Source organism: Ranitomeya imitator, chromosome 6 (genome assembly GCF_032444005.1).
Source record: "Ranitomeya imitator isolate aRanImi1 chromosome 6, aRanImi1.pri, whole genome shotgun sequence".
Lineage (NCBI taxonomy): Eukaryota > Metazoa > Chordata > Amphibia > Anura > Dendrobatidae > Ranitomeya > Ranitomeya imitator.
Window position 1 is genome coordinate 14,240,370 of NC_091287.1, and position 19,096 is coordinate 14,259,465.

A 19,096-nucleotide genomic window follows, 5' to 3' on the forward strand; every position below is an offset into this window, starting at 1 on the left:
CCCACTGAGCTCAGAACCTGCAAATTCACACACAAGGAACACCTTCTGTACTCTGAACCTGCAACTCCATATGCAGGGAACATCCAATGAGACCTGAACCCGTAGCACTAGCTACAGAACACTGACTGAGCTTTGACTCTGCACTATCGTACACAGGGAACATACACAGGGAACATCCACTGAGCTGTGAATCTGCAAATCCCCAAGCAGTGAATACATACTGTGCATTGAGCCACACAGTGATAACATTCACAAGCCCTAAACTTGCAGCTCCACATGCAGGGAACCTTCACCAAGATCTAAGGAAGACTTAAGGGGGTTGTCCGGGATTACAGAGAGATAGCTGCGTTCTTGGTAAAAGTGCCCCTCTGCTCTGCAGATTGGGGGTGGTATTGTCGCTCAGATACATTGAGCTGAAGTGTGATACAGTACACTAGGTGCAGAACAGGGTGGTGCTGCTTGTGGAAGAAGCAGCCATTACACTGTGTGCAGAATTATTAGGCAAGTTGTATTTTAGAGGATTGTTTATTATTGATCAACAACTATGTTCTCAATCAACCCAAAAGATATAAATATCAAAGCTTAATATTTTTGCAAGTTGGAGTGGTTTTTTTTTAGATTTGGCTATCTTAGGAGGATATCTGTTTGTGCAGGTAACTATTACTGTGCAGAATTATTAGCCAACTTAATAAAAACCAAATATATTCCCATCTCACTTGTTTATTTTCACCAGGTAAACCAATATCACTGCACATAATTTAGAAATAAACATTTCTGACATGCAGAAACAAAACCCCAAAAATGAGTGACCAATATAGCCCCCTTTCTTTCTGATGACACTCGGCAGCCTCCATCCATAGATTCTGTCAGTTGCTTGATCTGTTTACGATGAACATTGCGTGCAGCGGCCACCACAGCCTCCAGACACTGTGCCGAGAGGTGGACTGTTCCCCTCCCTGTAGATCTCACATTTTATGAGGGACCACAGGTTCTCTATGGGGTTCAGATCAGGTGAACAAGGGGGCCATGTCATTATTTTTTCTTCTTTGAGACCTTTACTGGCCAGCCACGCTGTGGAGTAGTTGGGGGCATGTGATGGAGCATTGTCCTGCATGAAAATCATGTTTTTCTTGAATGATACCGACTTCTTCCTGCACCACTGCTTGAAGAAGTCTTCCAGAAACTGGCAGTAGGTCTGGGAGTTGAGCTTCACTCCATCCTCAACCCGAAAAGGTCCCACAAGTTCATCTTTGATGATCCCAGCCCATACCAGTCCCCACCTCCACCTTGCTGGCGTCTGAGTCGGAGTGGAGCTCTCTGCCCTTTACTGATCCGGCCTCCGGCCCGTCCATCTGGCCCATCAAGAGTCACTCTCATTTCATCAGTCCATAAAACCTTTGAAAAGTCAGTCTTCAGATATTTCTTGGCCCAGTCTTGACGTTTTATCTTATGTTTCTTGTTCAGAGGTGGTCGTTTTTCAGCCTTCCTTACCTTGGCCATGTCCCTGAGTATCGCACACCTTGTGCTTTTTGTTACTCCAGTAACGTTGCAGCTCTGAAATATGGCAAAACTGGTGGCAAATGGCATCTTCACGCTTGATTTTCATCAATTCATGGGAAGTTATTTTCTCTATCGCCTTTCATTGGGGGACACAGGAACCATGGGTGTATGCTGCTGCCACTAGGAGGCTGACACTATGCAAATAAAAAAGTTAGCTCCTCCTCTGCAGTGTACACCCCACCGACAGGAAGCAGGATATTCAGTTTAGCTTAGTGTCAGTAGGAGGTGGACACGGGTCTTTCATTAGACCCTTATCTACCTCAATGTGCGTCGTTCCTTTTCAGGTTTCCTGGAGGGATACAGGGTGAACAGTCACACCTGTAGTCCCACAATGCGGACTATGAGTACGGCGTGTACTGCCACCCCGTATCCTCATAGATCCCACAGCAGGACCAAGACCCTAGCACACAAGCGTGCTCAGAAGTCCGGTCCTGGCTCCGTCCCCCACCCACTCGCCCACCAGAGCCTGTCGGTTGGAGGAGACGAGGACGTCCATCAGCTCCATGGACTTCTGATATTTTCCCCAGAATGAGGTTAGTAAGGACGGCATGGGATGTTTTAGGTAAGTATTCCAGTACCTCTGAGTCCTTCCTCAGTTCCAGGGCAATCATTTGGGGGTCCCTTGGGATATTTTTCCAGGCTGGTTTTTCATTTTCACATGGGGCGGGGTCTTCGCCCCATTCACATGGCAGCCGCGCTATGGCAGCCGCGCTGTTCTTGGCCTTACAGGCGGCCGCGCTGTCCTTTTTTCCCCCGGCCGCATTGTGCTCTGGCCTCGTGCGGCGGCTGTGTGGCAGCCGCTGCCTCTTTTCCCCTGCGGCCGCACTGTTTCTGCCCCGGCGCGGCGGCCTTAGGTAGCCGCGCCGATTCCCTCTTACGGCCGCACTATTCTGCCCGCTGGCAGCCGCGCCGTTTTCTACGGAGGCACCGTTTCTTCTGGCGCGGCGGCTTTGCTGGCACTGCGCCGCTTCCTCCTCCGGCCACACTGCACTTTTGCCTCGGCGCGGCGGCCTTGCAGGCAACCGCGCCGCTTTTTCCGGCGTCGGCACTTTTCCCGCCGCCACGGCCCTTCCTGGCGGCCACCGGCCTCAAATTTAGGCCCCAGCTTCTACCGGGGCCTACTTCCGGCTTCCTCCTCCGGCCACACCGTGCCCATTTGCCGCGGCGCGGCAGCCTTGCAGGCAACCGCGCCGCTTTTCCCGGCGTCTGCAATGTTCCCGCCACCGCGGCCCTTCCTGGCGGCCACCGGCCTCAAATTTAGGCCCCGGCTTTTCCCGGGGCCTACTTCCGGCGCCGCGTCCCCTCCCACTTCCTCTCTCTCGAGCGGGCTTTTCTCCCGCCCGATTATCACGGCAAGCTCCGCCCACCGCCGCCATCTTGGTGCTCCTGGCCTGGCGGTTAAGCCCGCCCACCACTCCCAGGCAGCCACAGATACTTATTTCTGTGCCAGGAACGTTTTTCTTCGCCCATCTTAAGAGCGCAAATTTCTGGCGTCCTCACAACTCCCCACTGGCCTGCAGGCAAGCTACATCGGACAAGAGAGTGCATCAGATGTGTCTGCCTGTTCTCCTAGGGGCTATCGTTCCTGAGGAGCATCTTCCAAGCCGTGCAGCCTTCCATCCGGAAACCGCAGCGTCTGCCGTGAGTACCTCTGCACAGACCCCCCCCCCCCCCGTCCCCTACTCTCCATACATTTCCCTCAGGGGCCCCTTTGGGCTAATTTTAAAGGTGGTCTCTCCCGGCCTTCTACTTTTTCCTGTGCCTTACTGAAACACTTTCAGGGTTCGTCTTGTAACCCCAAGCTTCCCTCAGGCAGGCCCGCAGCAACCCACATTATGTTCACTGCCTAAGACTCCCCTGCTGCTCCGCCTCAGAGCGAAGTCCCCTCCCCAGGCTGGGCCTCCCCTCTATCTCTATCAGTAGCGGATCTCACACGGGTGTTCCCAGACCCTTGTGTCCGTGTTTGATCAGACTTCCGTAGTAGCCAGCGGGTCACTAGAAGCTCCGTCCGAGTCTTCCATGCAGGCCGCGAAAGATCCAGACGAGAACGCCGGTCTGAGTTCTCTTCTCGGTCCATCTCGCCCCACGGTCCTTCTCTGTGGTCGACTTCCTCCTGATCCCCTCCCCGGAGTCAGGCGAGGCCTCGGAGGATAATTTGGGGCCGAAGTTGAACCAAATCATAGCATGAGGGATATGGTTCAAAGCCCCATTGGAGCGTCCATTCTGACCTGTGGCATCAAAGATACCTCTACGGAACCTGCAAATCAGGCGGTTTCGTTTAGACGGTCTAAACCACCTCCCAAGGCATTCGCTCCTCATCCTGACTCGAGGAGCTACTGGCCAGAGAAAGAGAGAATTCGACCAGACGTTCTCAAAGAGACGAGCGTCTTGGAGTCTCATATTTCCTTCCTCCGGATCTCATTGCCAACCGGAACGAGAGGCGTTAGAGAACGACCTCTCCCTCTGTGGATCCGCCGACTGCTAGACTTGCCACCAACACAGTCCTCACGCTGTCCGGTGGGGCGAATCTGACAGATTCCATCGATAAGATCATGGAGTCCTTCGCGAATTCGGTTTTCGAAGCTGCCGCATCATCCCTGTGCCCGGCTTTCGCTTCCATTTGGGTTTTGAAGTCTATCCAAAGGGGCTAAACAACTCCGTTGGGGAATTCAAGCCGGAGCTCCACCAGACTGGCTGGCGAAAGTTGCCACCCAGATTACTCGCTCTGTTTGGCTCAAGGGTCATCAAGAAGTCCCTTACAAGCCTGCCTTTTTCAAGGATCACGTCTTTTCGGTTCCAAGCTGGACTAAATTATCAAGGACGCCACTGGTGGCACCAGTTCTCTTCTTAGGCAGCAAATTCGGTCCTTTCGGCCCTCTTTTTCGTCGTTTTCACGGCATCTGACCCCTTTTTCGCAACAGCAGAGGCCACAGGCACGTTAAGAGAAGAAGGTATTCTTCGACTCACTCCTTCCTGGCGTTCCCGCTACTCCTAAGGTGGACTCTCCAGGACTGGGAATTCCACCTAGGCAGGACCCACGACTAGGCCCCAGCCCGTCTCCTAGGCCGGGCAGCCGTTCTCCTGTTCCCCAGGGACGTCTTTGTTTCCTCAACAGAGAACGCATGGGCCAGGGAACTTGTATCCTCTGGAGACGAAATAGATTAATTTCACGGTCCTGGGATCGTTTTCTCTAATCCCAACCTCCAAGAGACCCCGTTCTAGTCCTGGGTTTCTTTACAGCCATTGTTTCCCTCCTTAAATCCGGGGTAACATTCCCGTCCCTGAACAGGAACGGACGGTTCACAGGCTTCTCTTCGAACCTATTTGTACTGAAAGAGGACAACAAGGTTCGTCCCAGTGCGGATCTCAAATTGCTGAACAGGAAGTTTCGTCTGAGACACTTCAGGATGATATTCCCTCGTTCAGTAATCACTTCCATAGAGGCTCAGGAATTTCGGTTTCAGGCTCCCGAAAGTCTATCCCTCTTTCCCGACACTAGCCGTTGCGGTGGCTCGTCAATAGGAAGAAGTTCCGTCTTGTTGCTCCAGGGTTCTCGGCTCCCCTCTTTTCTGATGGAGCATAAAGGTCCTAAGGAGGTTGGTTGCAACACCGGAAGCAATTTTTCCCTTCGCCCGTTTCATTCAAGACTTCTTCAGCAGTCTATCCTATCACAGGAGGACAGGTCTGTCTTCTCCTTGCATCGTCCGATCCGTCTTTCTACCGGGATCAAACGGTTCCTCCACTGGTGACCGAGGTCTCTGCTTTTATCCCAGAGCAGATCCTTCCCAGCTTATCCTTCCTTCCAGTTTCCTGGCAGGTGGTGACGACGGTCGCCAGCCTTCCCGGCGGAGGCGTGGGGTTTTGCCACCTGTTCTTTTCATGGTTGTTGGTCGGCACAGGAGTACTCTCTGCCGATCAATGTCCTCGAGTTCCGGATCTTCTTTCTGTCTTTCCTTCACTGGGTAAGGATTCTCAGCAGCCTGCCAATTCGAACCCAGACAGACAATGACACAGCAGTGGCATATGTCAACCACCAGGGGTGGACGTGGAGTTCTCTGGCATTGGCCGAGATTCCAGGATCCTCCTTTGGACTGAGTCAACGGTCCTGGTGAGATCCTCAGTGCAGGTCACCGGCGTGGACATTTTGGCCGCCGTCTTCCTCAGCCGCGAGGGCCTCGTGGCAGGGGAATGGTCCTTACTTCAGGAGGTCTCTTATCGGATTGCTCTTCGTAGGGGGACTCCAGAGGTGGTCCTCACGGCGTCCCGATTGAGCAGGAAGGTCCCTCGGATCGTCCCAAGGTCCCGCGATTCTCTCGCAGTGGTGTTGACATTTTGGCCATTCCTTGGTCGCAGTTCCTGCTCCCCTATCGGTTCCCACCCCTTCCCTTGCTTTCCAAGCTGTCGAAAAAGATCAGGTGGGATGGGTTCCGGTAATTCTGATCGTCCCGGATTGGCCCAGGAGGTCTTGGTTTGCAGACATCGTCAATCTTCTCGCGGACACCCCTGGTGCCTTCCAAACAGACCCGATCAGCTGTCTCAGGGTCCAATCTGCCACCCGAATTATCGGTCGCTCACTTTAACGGCGTGGCTGTGGACTCCACAGTTTTAAGAGCGTCCGGCCTTTCGTGCCGGATGAGTCACACTATAATCCAGGCTAGGAAGCCTTCGTCTTCTTCCAGGACCTACTATCGTACCTGGAAGGCTTACTTTCGTTGATGCGAGTCCAACTACTTGTCACCTATGTCCTTTTTCCCTGCCTTCCATTTGGTTTTCCTTCAGGCAGGACTGGATTCGGGCTTCGCTCTCAGTTCCCTAAAGGGCCAGGTTCCTGCGCTCTTCTTCCCTTTAAGAAGACTTTATCTTCTCAGCCACAGGTTAAGACCTTCCTTCAAGGAGTAGTCCACGCTGTCCCTCCGTACAGGGCCTCTGTGGATTCATGGGATTTAAAGGTTGTGTTGTTGTTCTTAGGGGTTCCCCCCTTTGAGCCTCTCAGGGAGTTTTCCCTGTCAGTTCTATCTCGGAAGGTGGCTTTTCTCAGGTCCATCTCTTCGATCCGCCGCGTTTTTGAGTTGACGGCCTTTTCCTGCCGACCTCCTTTCTTGATTTTCCACCAGGACAAGGTGGTCCCAGGCCTCCGCCTTCCTTCCATTTCTCGAGATGGTTTTCATCTTTCCACCTCAATGAGGACATCGTTCTACCTTCCCTTTGTCCAGCTCCGACTCATCCTCTGGAGCGATCGTTTAACAGGCTGGACCTCGTCAGGGCAGTGAGGATCTCCCTGGCTAACACGGCCGCTTTCGAAAGATGGATTCTCTTTTCGCCATCCCTGATGGCGTGCGTAGAGGCCTGCCGGCTTCCAAGGCGACTATTGCTCGCTCATTCAGAACGGCAATTTTGGAAGCTTACCGGGTCAAGCACAGAGGGCCCCCTCCTGAGATGAAGGCTCACTCTACCCGGGCAGTCGGCGCTTCCGGTGCGGTAAGTCACAAGGCTTTCGCTGACGGCTTTGCAAAGCGGCAACCTGGTCTTCCATCCACACGTTTCGCCGAACTACGGCGGACTCCAGCCTGGGCAGAAGGATCCTGCAGGCGGCAGTGATGAATCCTCGGACCTGATGGAAGTCTGTTTTTCCCACCCCAGGGACTGCTTTGGGACGTCCCATGGTTCCTGTGTCCCCCAATGAAAGGCGATAGAGAAAACAGGATTTTTGGTTGCTTACCGTAAAATCTGTTTCTCGGAGCCTTCATTGGGGGACACAGCACCCTCCCAAGTTGAACAGCTCTGTTTACTGGTTACGTTTGAGTTCTTTGAACACTCTTTGGGTGTTTGAATCTGTTAATCTGTGAAGCGCCGTGGATTTTGTTGGCGCTATATAAAGTTTATTATTATTATATTATTATTTCTCTTTTACATGTTGCTTCTCCTACTGCTTTCTCACTAACTGAATATCCTGCTTCCTGTCGGTGGGGTGTACACTGCAGAGGAGGAGCTAACTTTTTTATTTGCATAGTGTCAGCCTCCTAGTGGCAGCAGCATACACCCATGGTTCCTGTGTCCCCCAATGAAGGCTCAGAGAAACAGATTTTACGGTAAGCAACCAAAAATCCTGTTTTGCGCCTTTTTTGCCCAACATGCTTCTTGCGACCCTGTTGGCTATTTGCCATGAATCGCTTGATTGTTCGGTGATCACGCTTCAAAAGTTTGGCAATTTCAAGACTGCTGCATCCCTCTGCAAGACAGCTCACAATTGTGGACTTTCCAGAGCCGTCAAATCTTTCTTCTGACCCATTTTGCCAAAGGAAAGGAAGTTGCCTAATAATTAAGCGCACCTTATATAGGGTTCTGATGTCATAAGACAACACCCCTCCTCATTACAGAGATGCCATCACCGGATTTACATAATTGGTAGTTGGCTCTCAGCCTGAACAGCTCGGAGTAGGACAATGGGTATAAAACATATCATGTGATCAAAATACAACTTGCCTAATAATTCTGTACACAGTGTAAACTAGATCCTAGGTAGATCTCTGCAGCTCTCACCTCTTCTTCCTCGCTCTCCTCCTTGATGGTCAGGGTGGGTGCAGTTTCTGTGATCAGGGGTGAATGCTCCATTGGGACTTTGAACTTCTCTGCTGCTGCTTTGTGCACTTGTTGGGAGAGATCTTCAATCTGATGAAGAAAAGAAAGTGAAAACTTAAACATGAAGGAAGACCCCCAGGGACCACCAAATGGTGCGTGTAGTGACTCATCCCTGCTGCTATGAGGCCCAGGTCATGGAGGAGCCCCACACTGTCCAATAACGATGGCACCCCGGCTCTACGTCTGTGGCACCCCGGCTCTACGTCTGTGGCACCCCGGCTCTACGGCTGTGGCACCCCGGCTCTACGGCTGTGGCACCCCGGCTCTACGGCTGTGGCTCTACAGCTGTGGCACCCCGGCTCTACGGCTGTGGCACATCGGCTCTACGGCTGTGGCACCCCGGCTCTACGTCTGTGGCTCCCCGGCTCTACGGCTGTGGCACCCCGGCTCTACGGCTGTCACCTTGGCTTCTCCAAACACGATGTAGATGTCGGACGCCGGACTCTTGAACACGTCCGGCTTGGTGATGACAAACAGGATGTTCTTGGATTTCCGGATGGTGATTCTGGTGACTCCGTGGATCTGTCGCAGGCCGAGCTTGGACATTGCCTGCAAGGGAAATGGAAATCGGGATTTAAGGTGGAGACAAACAGAATGTCCACCCACGCCGCCTTAAAGGAAACATATAAGATTACGCTCTGGGCGCCATCCCCTTCCCTAGGACGTGTCTGGTACTGCAGTTCGCCCCCGCTCAGGGCCGCCTTTCTGGAAGACAAGCGCTCATTTTCCATAACGCTGGAGTTGTGTTACCTGGTATAAATGCCACTGCTCCTCTCCGGGCCTGTATATAAATCGTCTTTTTTAGCCAAGGGGGTGTGTTCTTCAAGAAGTGCCCTCAGAGCACACTCTGGAACCACGCCCACTTGGTGTATATAGATTTATATACAAGGTAGAAAGGGCCAGATCTCGGAGCCAAAAAGGAGCAGGAACAAAAGGAAACCATCAGCGGACTCCGGAGAACAGAGGCGTTTACGCCGGGGAACACTGACACTTGTAGTGACGGACGGGTCCTGGTGCGACGCTTGTCTGCCATTTCTTGGTAATAACCGGTTCTGGAACACTTGGGTCACAAGCGATATGGCCGCCAGTGGGGCGTCTGCCAGCATCCTGGAATATGGCGGCCACTCTGTAGAAAGCTGGCTCGCTGCTGGAGTCTGAGGTGAATATTTTGCCTCATTCTTTAATAACAGACGGATAAACTCTGCAGTGTATGATGGGCGCCATGTTTGCTTTTTCACCCCTGGTCTCAGCTCTGATGCAGCCCCATAGAGACACTTCTGGGGTTGCCATGGTAGCAGACTTAACTATGGACTTCCTGTCATATGAGCTTATGGTGGTCACATGACAGGAAGTCCATGCTAAGGTTACCATGGTGTAGTGGGGTCTTGGGCTCCTCACTTAGGTCGCCCGCTCCCATTAAGGGTGCACTCTGTATCCTCGCAGGTGGCAATCATTTACATCGATCACCATGAATTATTCACTCACCTTCCTGGCCTTCTTCTCACTACGGCTCTGCTTGGCCTTGCTGATGGTTTCCTCTCCGGAGCCCACACAATGTGCCAACTGGTTCTGTGGGAAGACAGATAGCCAAGACTGGAGGCGATCAAAGCAGTCACCCCCTGAACCCCCGGAGACGAAGCGAGAAACACCCACCGGATAACTGTCATGTATGTACAGCCGGTATAACCTGGGTACCGTCATGTATGTACAGCCGGTATAGCCTGGGCACTGTCGTGTATGTACAGCCGGTATAGCCTGGGCACTGTCGTGTATGTACAGCCGGTATAGCCTGGGCACTGTCATGTATGTACAGCCGGTATAGCCTGGGCACTGTCATGTATGTACAGCCGGTATAACCTGGGTACCGTCATGTATGTACAGCCGGTATAACCTGGGTACCGTCATGTATGTACAGCCGGTATAACCTGGGTGCCGTCGTGTATGTACAGCCGGTATAGCCTGGGCGCTGTCGTGTATGTACAGCCGATATAGCCTGGGCGCTGTCGTGTATGTACAGCCGGTATAGCCTGGGCGCTGTCGTGTATGTACAGCCGGTATAGCCTGGGCGCTGTCGTGTATGTACAGCCGGTATAGCCTGGGCGCTGTCGTGTATGTACAGCCGGTATAGCCTGGGCGCTGTCGTGTATGTACAGCCGGTATAGCCTGGGCGCTGTCGTGTATGTACAGCCGGTATAGCCTGGGCGCTGTCGTGTATGTACAGCCGGTATAGCCTGGGCGCTGTCGTGTATGTACAGCCGGTATAGCCTGGGCGCTGTCGTGTATGTACAGCCGGTATAGCCTGGGCACTGTCGTGTATGTACAGCCGGTATAGCCTGGGCACTGTCGTGTATGTACAGCCGGTATAGCCTGGGCACTGTTGTGTATGTACAGCCGGTATAGCCTGGGCATCGTCATGGATGCTCAGCCGGTATAGCCTGGGCATCGTCATGGATGCTCAGCCGGTATAACATAGGTACTGTTATGTATGCACAGTCGGTATAACCTGGGCACCGTCATGTATGCGCAGTCGGTATAACCTGGGCACCGTCATGTATGTTCAGCTGGTATAACCTGGGCACCGTCATGTCTGTACAGTCGGTATAACCTGGGCACCGTCATGTATGCACAGTCGATATAACCTGGGCACCGTCATGTCTGTACAGTCGGTATAACCTGGGCACCGTCATGTATGCACAGTCGGTATAACTTGGGCACTATCATGTATGTGCAGCCGGTATAACCTGGGCACCGTCCTGTATGTAGTGTACAGCCGGTATAACCTGGGCACTGTCATGTATGTAGTGTACAGCCGGTATAACCTGGGCACCGTCCTGTATGTAGTGTACAGCCGGTATAACCTGGGCACCGTCATGTATGTAGTGTACAGCCGGTATAACCTGGGCACTGTCATGTATGTACAGCCTGTATAAGTTATAGAAATTCTTGTATATAGTGATATGAAACATTCTGGCATAACCTGGGCATATTTGTATGGTTGTTATTTCTCCTATCTAGTAGTATGGGGTCAGACTTGGTCGCCCACCTACAAGGAGCTGAACACATCTCCTCCAGGACATCGCTCATCTTCCCGTCATCGCTGTTTCCCATCACTTCCCTCTAACCACCATGACTTCTCTGATCTACCTCTACCACAATGCAGTACAGCCCTGCGCACCCACTCTAGGCCAGCAGGGGAGGTGCCGATTTACCACTAAGAGTATGTTCACATGGAGCTTTTTTGTTGCTGTTTTTCTTCCACATGAAAGATGTAGATTATGACCAAAAAGCGCTGTGGAAACTCTGCAGATGATGTATATGGCGTATACAACCCCATGTACATCATGAGTCAATGAGGGGAGGCAGCGGGCGGTACCTGGCTGGACGATGTCCGGGGCTCGGTCAGATCTGCTTCTTCCAGTTCCGGGAGCGATTCATCGTTACTTTCTGTATCATTACAGGAACCTGGAGCGAAGAGAAATATTTATGAGAAAAAGCTGCCGGTACAAGATCCCGCAGTATATTAACTTTCCTAAAAACTAGGGGATGCTGCCTTGGAGGTGATGGGGGAGTAATGTTCAATCACACAATAATCAGGATAAATTCATATTTACATCACAAAATGGTTACATTTCACCCGCTGCATCAAAGTAAATAAGTAATCCCTGTGTACATAGATAAATGAGAAGATCCTGTCTGCAGCCACAACTAGGGGGAGCCCATTGTATACAGAGATACATGATAAGATCCTGTCTGCAGCCACCACTAGGGGGAGCTCCCTGTATACAGAGATACATGATAAGATCCTGTCTGCAGTCACCACTAGGGGGAGCCCATTGTATACAGAGATACATGATAAGAGCCTGTCTGCAGCCACCACTAGGGGGAGCTCCCTGTATACAGAGATACATGATAAGATCCTGTCTGCAGCCTCCACTAGGGGGAGCTCCCTGTATACAGAGATACATGATAAGATCCTGTCTGCAGTCACCACTAGGGGGAGCTCCCTGTATACAGAGATACATGATAAGATCCTGTCTGCAGCCACCACTAGAGGGAGCTCCCTGTATACAGAGATACATGATAAGATCCTGTCTGCAGCCACCACTAGGGGAAGCTCCCTGTATACAGAGATACATGCTAACATCCTGCCTGCAGTCTCCACTAGGGGGAGCTCCCTGTATAGATATACATGATAAAATCCTGTCTGCAGTCACCACTAGGGGGAGCTCCCTGTATTCAGAGATACATGATAAGATCCTGTCTGCAGTCACCACTAGGGGGGGGGGGCTCCCTGTATTCAGAGATACATGATAAGATCCTGTCTGCAGTCACCACTAGGGGGAGCTCCCTGTATACAGAGATACATGATAAGATCCTGTCTGCAGTCACCACTAGGGGGAGCTCCCTGTATACAGAGATACATGATAAGATCCTGTCTGCAGTCACCACTAGGGGGAGCTCCCTGTATTCAGAGATACATGATAAGATCCTGTCTGCAGCCACCACTAGGGGGAGCTCCCTGTATACAGAGATACATGATAAGATCCTGTCTGCAGTCACCACTAGGGGGAGCTCCCTGTATACAGAGATGCATGATAAGATCCTGTCTGCAGCCACCACTAGGGGGAGCTCCCTGCATACAGAGATACATGATAAGATCCTGTTCGCAGCCACCACTAGAGGGAGCTCCCTGTATACAGAGATACATGATAAGATCCTGTCTGCAGCCACCACTAGGGGGGGGGGGCTCCCTGTATACAGAGATATATGATAAGATCCTGTCTGCAGTCACCACTAGGGGGAGCTCCCTGTATACAGAGATACATGATAAGATCCTGTCTGCAGCCACCACTAGGGGGAGCTCCCTGTATACAGAGATACATGATAAGAACCTGTCTGCAGTCACCACTAGGGGGAGCTCCCTGTATACAGAGATACATGATAAGATCCTGTCTGCAGCCACCACTAGGGGAAGCTCCCTGTATACAGAGATACATGCTAACATCCTGCCTGCAGTCTCCACTAGGGGGAGCTCCCTGTATAGATATACATGATAAAATCCTGTCTGCAGTCACCACTAGGGGGAGCTCCCTGTATTCAGAGATACATGATAAGATCCTGTCTGCAGTCACCACTAGGGGGGGCTCCCTGTATTCAGAGATACATGATAAGATCCTGTCTGCAGTCACCACTAGGGGGAGCTCCCTGTATACAGAGATACATGATAAGATCCTGTCTGCAGTCACCACTAGGGGGAGCTCCCTGTATTCAGAGATACATGATAAGATCCTGTCTGCAGCCACCACTAGGGGGAGCTCCCTGTATACAGAGATACATGATAAGATCCTGTCTGCAGTCACCACTAGGGGGAGCTCCCTGTATACAGAGATACATGATAAGATCCTGTCTGCAGTCACCACTAGGGGGAGCTCCCTGTATACAGAGATACAGGATAAGATCCTGTCTGTAGCCACAACTAGGGGGAGCTCCCTGTATACAGAGATACATGATAAGATCGTGTCCGCAATCACCACTAGGGGGAGCTCCTTGTATACAGAGATACATGATAAGATCCTGTCTGCAGCCACCACTAGGGGGAGCTCCCTGTATACAGAGATACATGATAAGATCCTGTCTGCAGCCACCACTAGGGGGAGCTCCCTGTATACAGAGATACATGATAAGATCTTACCTCTGTGACTCAGCATCTCAGACCCTCGTTGCCCCAGAAGAGGTTTACTGATGCCCAGCAGGGTCACTGCAGATGTCTCCCTCATCATTTGCATTTCCTGCCCTTGAGGCGTTAGCTCACTGTCACTGGAGGAGCTCGGCTCAGATAGAGGGCAGATCACTTGGGATTTCCTTCCCACTGGTTCTTGGCTTCCAAGGGCTCTTGGACACTGGCTGATAAAGGGGGCCTCTATGCTCAGATTGGGGGTTGTGGAGCTGCTTTCAGATGCTGCTGGAAATAGCATGAAATGACATAGATATTAAATTTGGATCAATTATAACAGAGACCCCCCCCCCCTCCCCAGGATGGTCTTCTGACTATGACTACTCTGTCTAATGGAAAAGCAGCAGCCACAGCCCTAAATTCCAGTACACTAGGGTTAATTTGCAGTGCTATATACTGCAGGGGTCAGAGGTTCGGGGGGCATACTGTACATGCAGTAGGTCTGATCTATTTAATGTGGCCTTTACCTGGTGTAGTTGGCAACAAAGTAAGATTACCTGTTGAGAATTGTTTGGAATCCAGATTTTTAGGAGCAGCCAGATGGTCAACGTCTCTATGATTCTGAGGACTCTCATTGGTCATGACGGTAGGAGATTCCACAGGAGGCACTTCACTTACAGCAGTGCCTAGAGTAGGAGATAGAGCAGCTTCAGTTTTGGGGGCTACATGAATGAATAACTCGTGGGCAATGTCCATATTCGCCTGCTTACCCTGGTGGTCACGAATAGCCGTGGTCTCCTGCTTCGGTTCTAGATTTTTGCTGTGGAGACTGCTGGTCCTCCGCTCCTGTTCCAGGTTCTGATTTGCTTTCTTCACCTCCTGGGATGACTGACCGGGTAACTTTTTAGATTCAAGACAGAACTTGTCTCCACCTTTCTTTTTTTTGGAGGGGCTTTTATCTATCTGGTCGGATCTTATTTTTGGTTGTGTTTTTTTTTGTCTCTTAGACTCGAGATCATTCCCCTTAAAAGTATTGGTTTCTGATGGATCTACAACCTCAAGGCCAAGATCTCTACTATAAATGACCTTGGTAGTTTCAGTTGATGATACTGCTGCTTGTGCCTCTGCAGAACTTGACCGAATACTGAGATCCAGTGCCTCCAGCTTACCGAATGAACCTTGGAGCAGCTTGGTCATTTCCTGAAAGTCTTCAGATATCTCCATTTTGTCTGTTCTTGGCTTAGACAAGGCACTGACTGACGGCACTGACCTCAGTTCTATACTTGTTCCTTTTGATATTGGCGAAGTATTTAACTTGTGACAAGTTTCTTCTAGTTGCAGAGCAGAAGACCCTTCTAAGATATCTGAAGAAAAACTGCATGAGTCATCTCCTGACTGATTATGACCCAGCTTCATCTGATCTTTGGATCCCCTACATGTTGTGGCGGTTTTAATAAATATGTCATTTTCTGAACTATTCTTATCTGATAAGTTTTTAGTGCAAACGAGAACTGAATGAAGTGAAGAGGCCGGCAGGGTCAGTGGGTTATTAGCAGCATCTCCGATAGTTGAGGAGATACACGAGTCTTGATGATCATCAGCAGGGGATACATTTTCCACGCTCCCGTCCTTCCCAGTTGTATCACCAGATAAATTGCTTTTGTTGAGTTGTCCGCTTCCTTCTGTACTTGTTACTGTGAGATCGCGTTCTGGCAGACTATCGTAGGTAGAACTGTCTTCCATCTTAGTGTTGAAATGATTACTTAGCTGGAAGATACTAGCGTTTCTATTGGTAGGAAATTCTGGAGACTCTCCTCTATCTTCAGTTTTCCCAGCATTCCTGTCTGGTGGTTCCTTACAAACACGGTGGTTATATATATCACTGGTCCCTTCGACCTGTTGGCATCCGCTGGCTCCTTTGTTATCCTCTGTCACCGGTTCATTGGGTTTTGAAGGACCTACAATCAACCATTCCTTTTCTGAAAAATAACTTTCTTTAATATTCTGTGGATCCTGGTCATTTCGCTCATTGGACATTTTAATTAACTTGACTACTGGATCTACAGGATCTTTTGAGGTATTCAGAGATGATGGTGGATTTATGCTATGCGTTGATAGAACATGATCTGTTGTAGTGATGTCTTCCACTTTACTTGCAGTTTCCCCACAAGATCTTATGTTCTTAGATTGGATGTCCTTGTGATCAATGGTGAATGACAACTTACTCTCATCTAAGCCAGAAGACATTTCTCTTATGATTGACCTATTGGGTCCCTTCGTACTAGTTCTTGCTGTATTTTGGTGTTTGCAATTATCATGTTCTCTGTTAACAATGTCATTGTCTGCACTGGTTGCTGCAGAATCGAGATGTGGCTGCTCTTCCTCCAAGTTAAAGGACAGTTGGTCTGTGATATAATGGGTAGCTTCTTCTTGTTGTTTCTTTATTTGGGCAAGGAGCGAAGGTCGGTCCAAAGGTTTAACTTCTTCAGGATCTTCTTCAGACTCATAGCATGCAAACAACTCTTCATCGGCGGTGTCTTCTACATAGGCCATTCCCTCTTCAGTTATTTCTGTTTCAACAGGTTCTAACTTCCTTCCATACGTTTCATCAGCATCTACAGCACATGACAGTCCTTGGGAAATGTTACTTTCATCTTTATCAGATTTTTTGTTATTTTCATTATTTTCACATTTCTCTATGAAGTAGTTTCTATCTTCAGCCAGCTGCACAGCCATGGACGTTCTCCTTCCATTCTCATCATCACATGTCCTGTTCTCTTCTTGGGTCTGTGCAGAGGTGTACAGAGGTGGCAATGTATCCAGCTCTTCATCAGTGTCAAAACAAGCAATCAAACATTCCCCTACATTGCCAATTCCAGCTCGAAGAATATGGTCCATTTCAGAGGATGATGAAGATGATTGTTGTTCTACCGGACTGTCAGACCACGTCCTCATCGCTCCTCCTCTGACTTTGAGGTTCTGAGATAATTCAGAATCCGGTTCCCTATTAGCTTCGGTTGTAAGTACTAAAGTGCTTCTTATGGCTTCTTCACATGCTTCCTCTGGAGCTCTGCTGGTACTTGAGTCTTCAAGCTCGCTGGAGCTGTCTTGTATCACAGAGGCACCTTCAGAAAAGCCTTGTGCTAGATTGGGTAGTCCAATGCCTTCATCCTGCTTCTCACCACAAGGTTCGTTCTTTTCAGGTGTGGCTTCATTAACTTTTACAATTTCCTCTTCAATTCCAAGAAGATCATCACCATTTATATCCAGAGCCGTAAACACTGCACATTCGCCCTCCGAGTCGGACAGATCAGATGATGTCTCCATCTCACTTTCACAGCCAGAATTGGAAGACTCGTGTTGGCCCCTGACAGGTTTCTCTGTGCTCTGAGCAGCCGAGTCTGTTGTCACTGCATATTCCTCAGTGCCATAGCATTTGTCATCCTCTTCTCCATCATAAGAGGCTGAATCTGATGACTCCGATGTGTCATCCTGATAAGCGAATGATTCATCGACCCCTTCATTGATTGACGTCTCGGACAATGAATGAAGATATGAAGCCGAGGTACTATCATCCTCATCATCTGCCTCATCTTCTTGTTCTTTCTCTTCTGCATCAATGGCCTCATCAGCTGATTCTCCTTGTGGGAATAATGTGATTTCCATTGATTCGGCCTCGAATATTAAGCTTCCTCGAAATGGAAGCATGAAAGCAGGAATCATGTGATCATTTTCCGTGTTTGGCAGGCTTACCGTGTGGATTTCTTGCTGGCTCGCTGGCTGCAGAGCACTCTCAAGGTTTGCAGAGCAGCCTGCTAAAGACGCTTCCTGCGATTCCTGCACATGTGTTGTGACAAAAGACATGGTGTTCATGAATTCAGGACACAGAGGGATGCTTGTAAAGGATGGAGCAAAGTCCGTTTCCCATTCGTCTTCTTCCTCTTCACTAGAATGGATATCGCTAGGGTACCCATCTATGAAATCCTCGTTGGCCGGAGAGAAGTCGTCAGGGTCTATATCTCTGTCGTAGAGCTCTGGAATATCTTCATCTTCCAACATATCTGGGGACATACAACAAGGGTCTTCACATAGACCTTCCTCGTTAACCACCATGTGATCTGGATAAGGGGTGGGAGATTCAATGGTGTCCACGTCAGCCATCAAATTTGGGGAACATGAAGGAGAGCCACTGGAGGTGACAGAGGAGGCCCAGCTACCTCCTTCTGCAGTCACGTAGGATCCTGATGGTGACGTTGGAGGAGAAGACATATTGTCATTGTCAAGGTCATTATGTTCCTCATTGAGGTGGCTCTTTGTGTAGGCATGGTGTCTATACTGGCTGTACACGTTTTTTACTGGAGTTGATGGAGCGGTGGTGTACGGGTCGGAGTCAGCAGTGCTTGCAGGTTTAGCTTGTAAGGATCGGACATCACTTTCTGTGGAGCTGTAGGGTGACTCTTTGGTGGGTTTGAGAAATGAAGGCACATCAGCTACAGATTCACCCTGAGAAAATAATTCGTCTTTCAATGCAGACTCTCCAAAGTGCAAATCATCGGTGGACTCTGACACAATGGCTTTGTCGTTTTCACATCCTGAACTCCCATCCACTTTAGGGTGATGTAAGTGCAATGTTACTTCCTCCAGAGCATCCCCGAACATCATCTCCCTTTCAGGAATCAATGTGTGCAATCTATTTACAGTCCCCCTCTCCTCAGAGCTACAAGATGTTTCTTCCCCCATCACAATCCTGGTGTCCAGAGCTTCCAGGTGCAGAGCATCTTCGGGTCGATGTTGCTCGGTTCCCTGTGATTCTTCCTCTTGGGTCACAGGTGACTCCTCAGATATTATAGAAGGAAGATGCAGATGACCAAGGGTGTTCCCTGGGGGTGTTTCACTGCTTGCACCCTCTGGCTGAGGTCTGTGTCCTTCTTTGGCCTGAATGTGTGGAGTCACCAGGGCTATGCTGGGGGCACATGCTGGGCTCACAATGGGGGATTCCTCTAATGGACTTAAACACTTGGGCGTGGTGGAGTCACTGCTTGGGGTTGACGCTGTGGAAGTGATTGGAGATGAACCTGAAATGAAAAAAATAGAAACGTGAGTCTTTGAGACCTGTCTGTATGTGGCAATACACCATAGATCTGAACAGTGGGGCATTGCTTTTCTGGCGGTTAGTATCAATTTAGAGACATTTATACAATGCATGGACTACTGCAAATTAGT

General features: G+C 50.1%; 1 protein-coding gene across 3 annotated transcripts in view; it reads right to left on the reverse strand.

The window, feature by feature from the left end:
- LOC138641637 (NAC-alpha domain-containing protein 1-like) overlaps positions 1–19,096 on the reverse strand; it is a 49,267-nt gene that overhangs the window by 7,041 nt on the left and 23,130 nt on the right. For 2 of the 3 annotated variants that reach the window (XM_069729178.1, XM_069729176.1), the window contains exons 2-8: positions 14,644–18,948; positions 14,431–14,559; positions 13,892–14,161; positions 11,573–11,661; positions 9,685–9,768; positions 8,602–8,748; positions 8,101–8,229 (exon numbers count right to left, since the gene is read on the reverse strand). In XM_069729178.1, the coding sequence (XP_069585279.1) occupies positions 8,101–8,229; positions 8,602–8,748; positions 9,685–9,768; positions 11,573–11,661; positions 13,892–14,161; positions 14,431–14,559; positions 14,644–18,613 (4,818 nt within the window). In that variant the 5' untranslated portion in view covers positions 18,614–18,948. The remainder of the gene's footprint in view (positions 1–8,100; positions 8,230–8,601; positions 8,749–9,684; positions 9,769–11,572; positions 11,662–13,891; positions 14,162–14,430; positions 14,560–14,643; positions 18,949–19,096) is intronic. The other variant, XM_069729177.1, reaches the window with a different exon arrangement.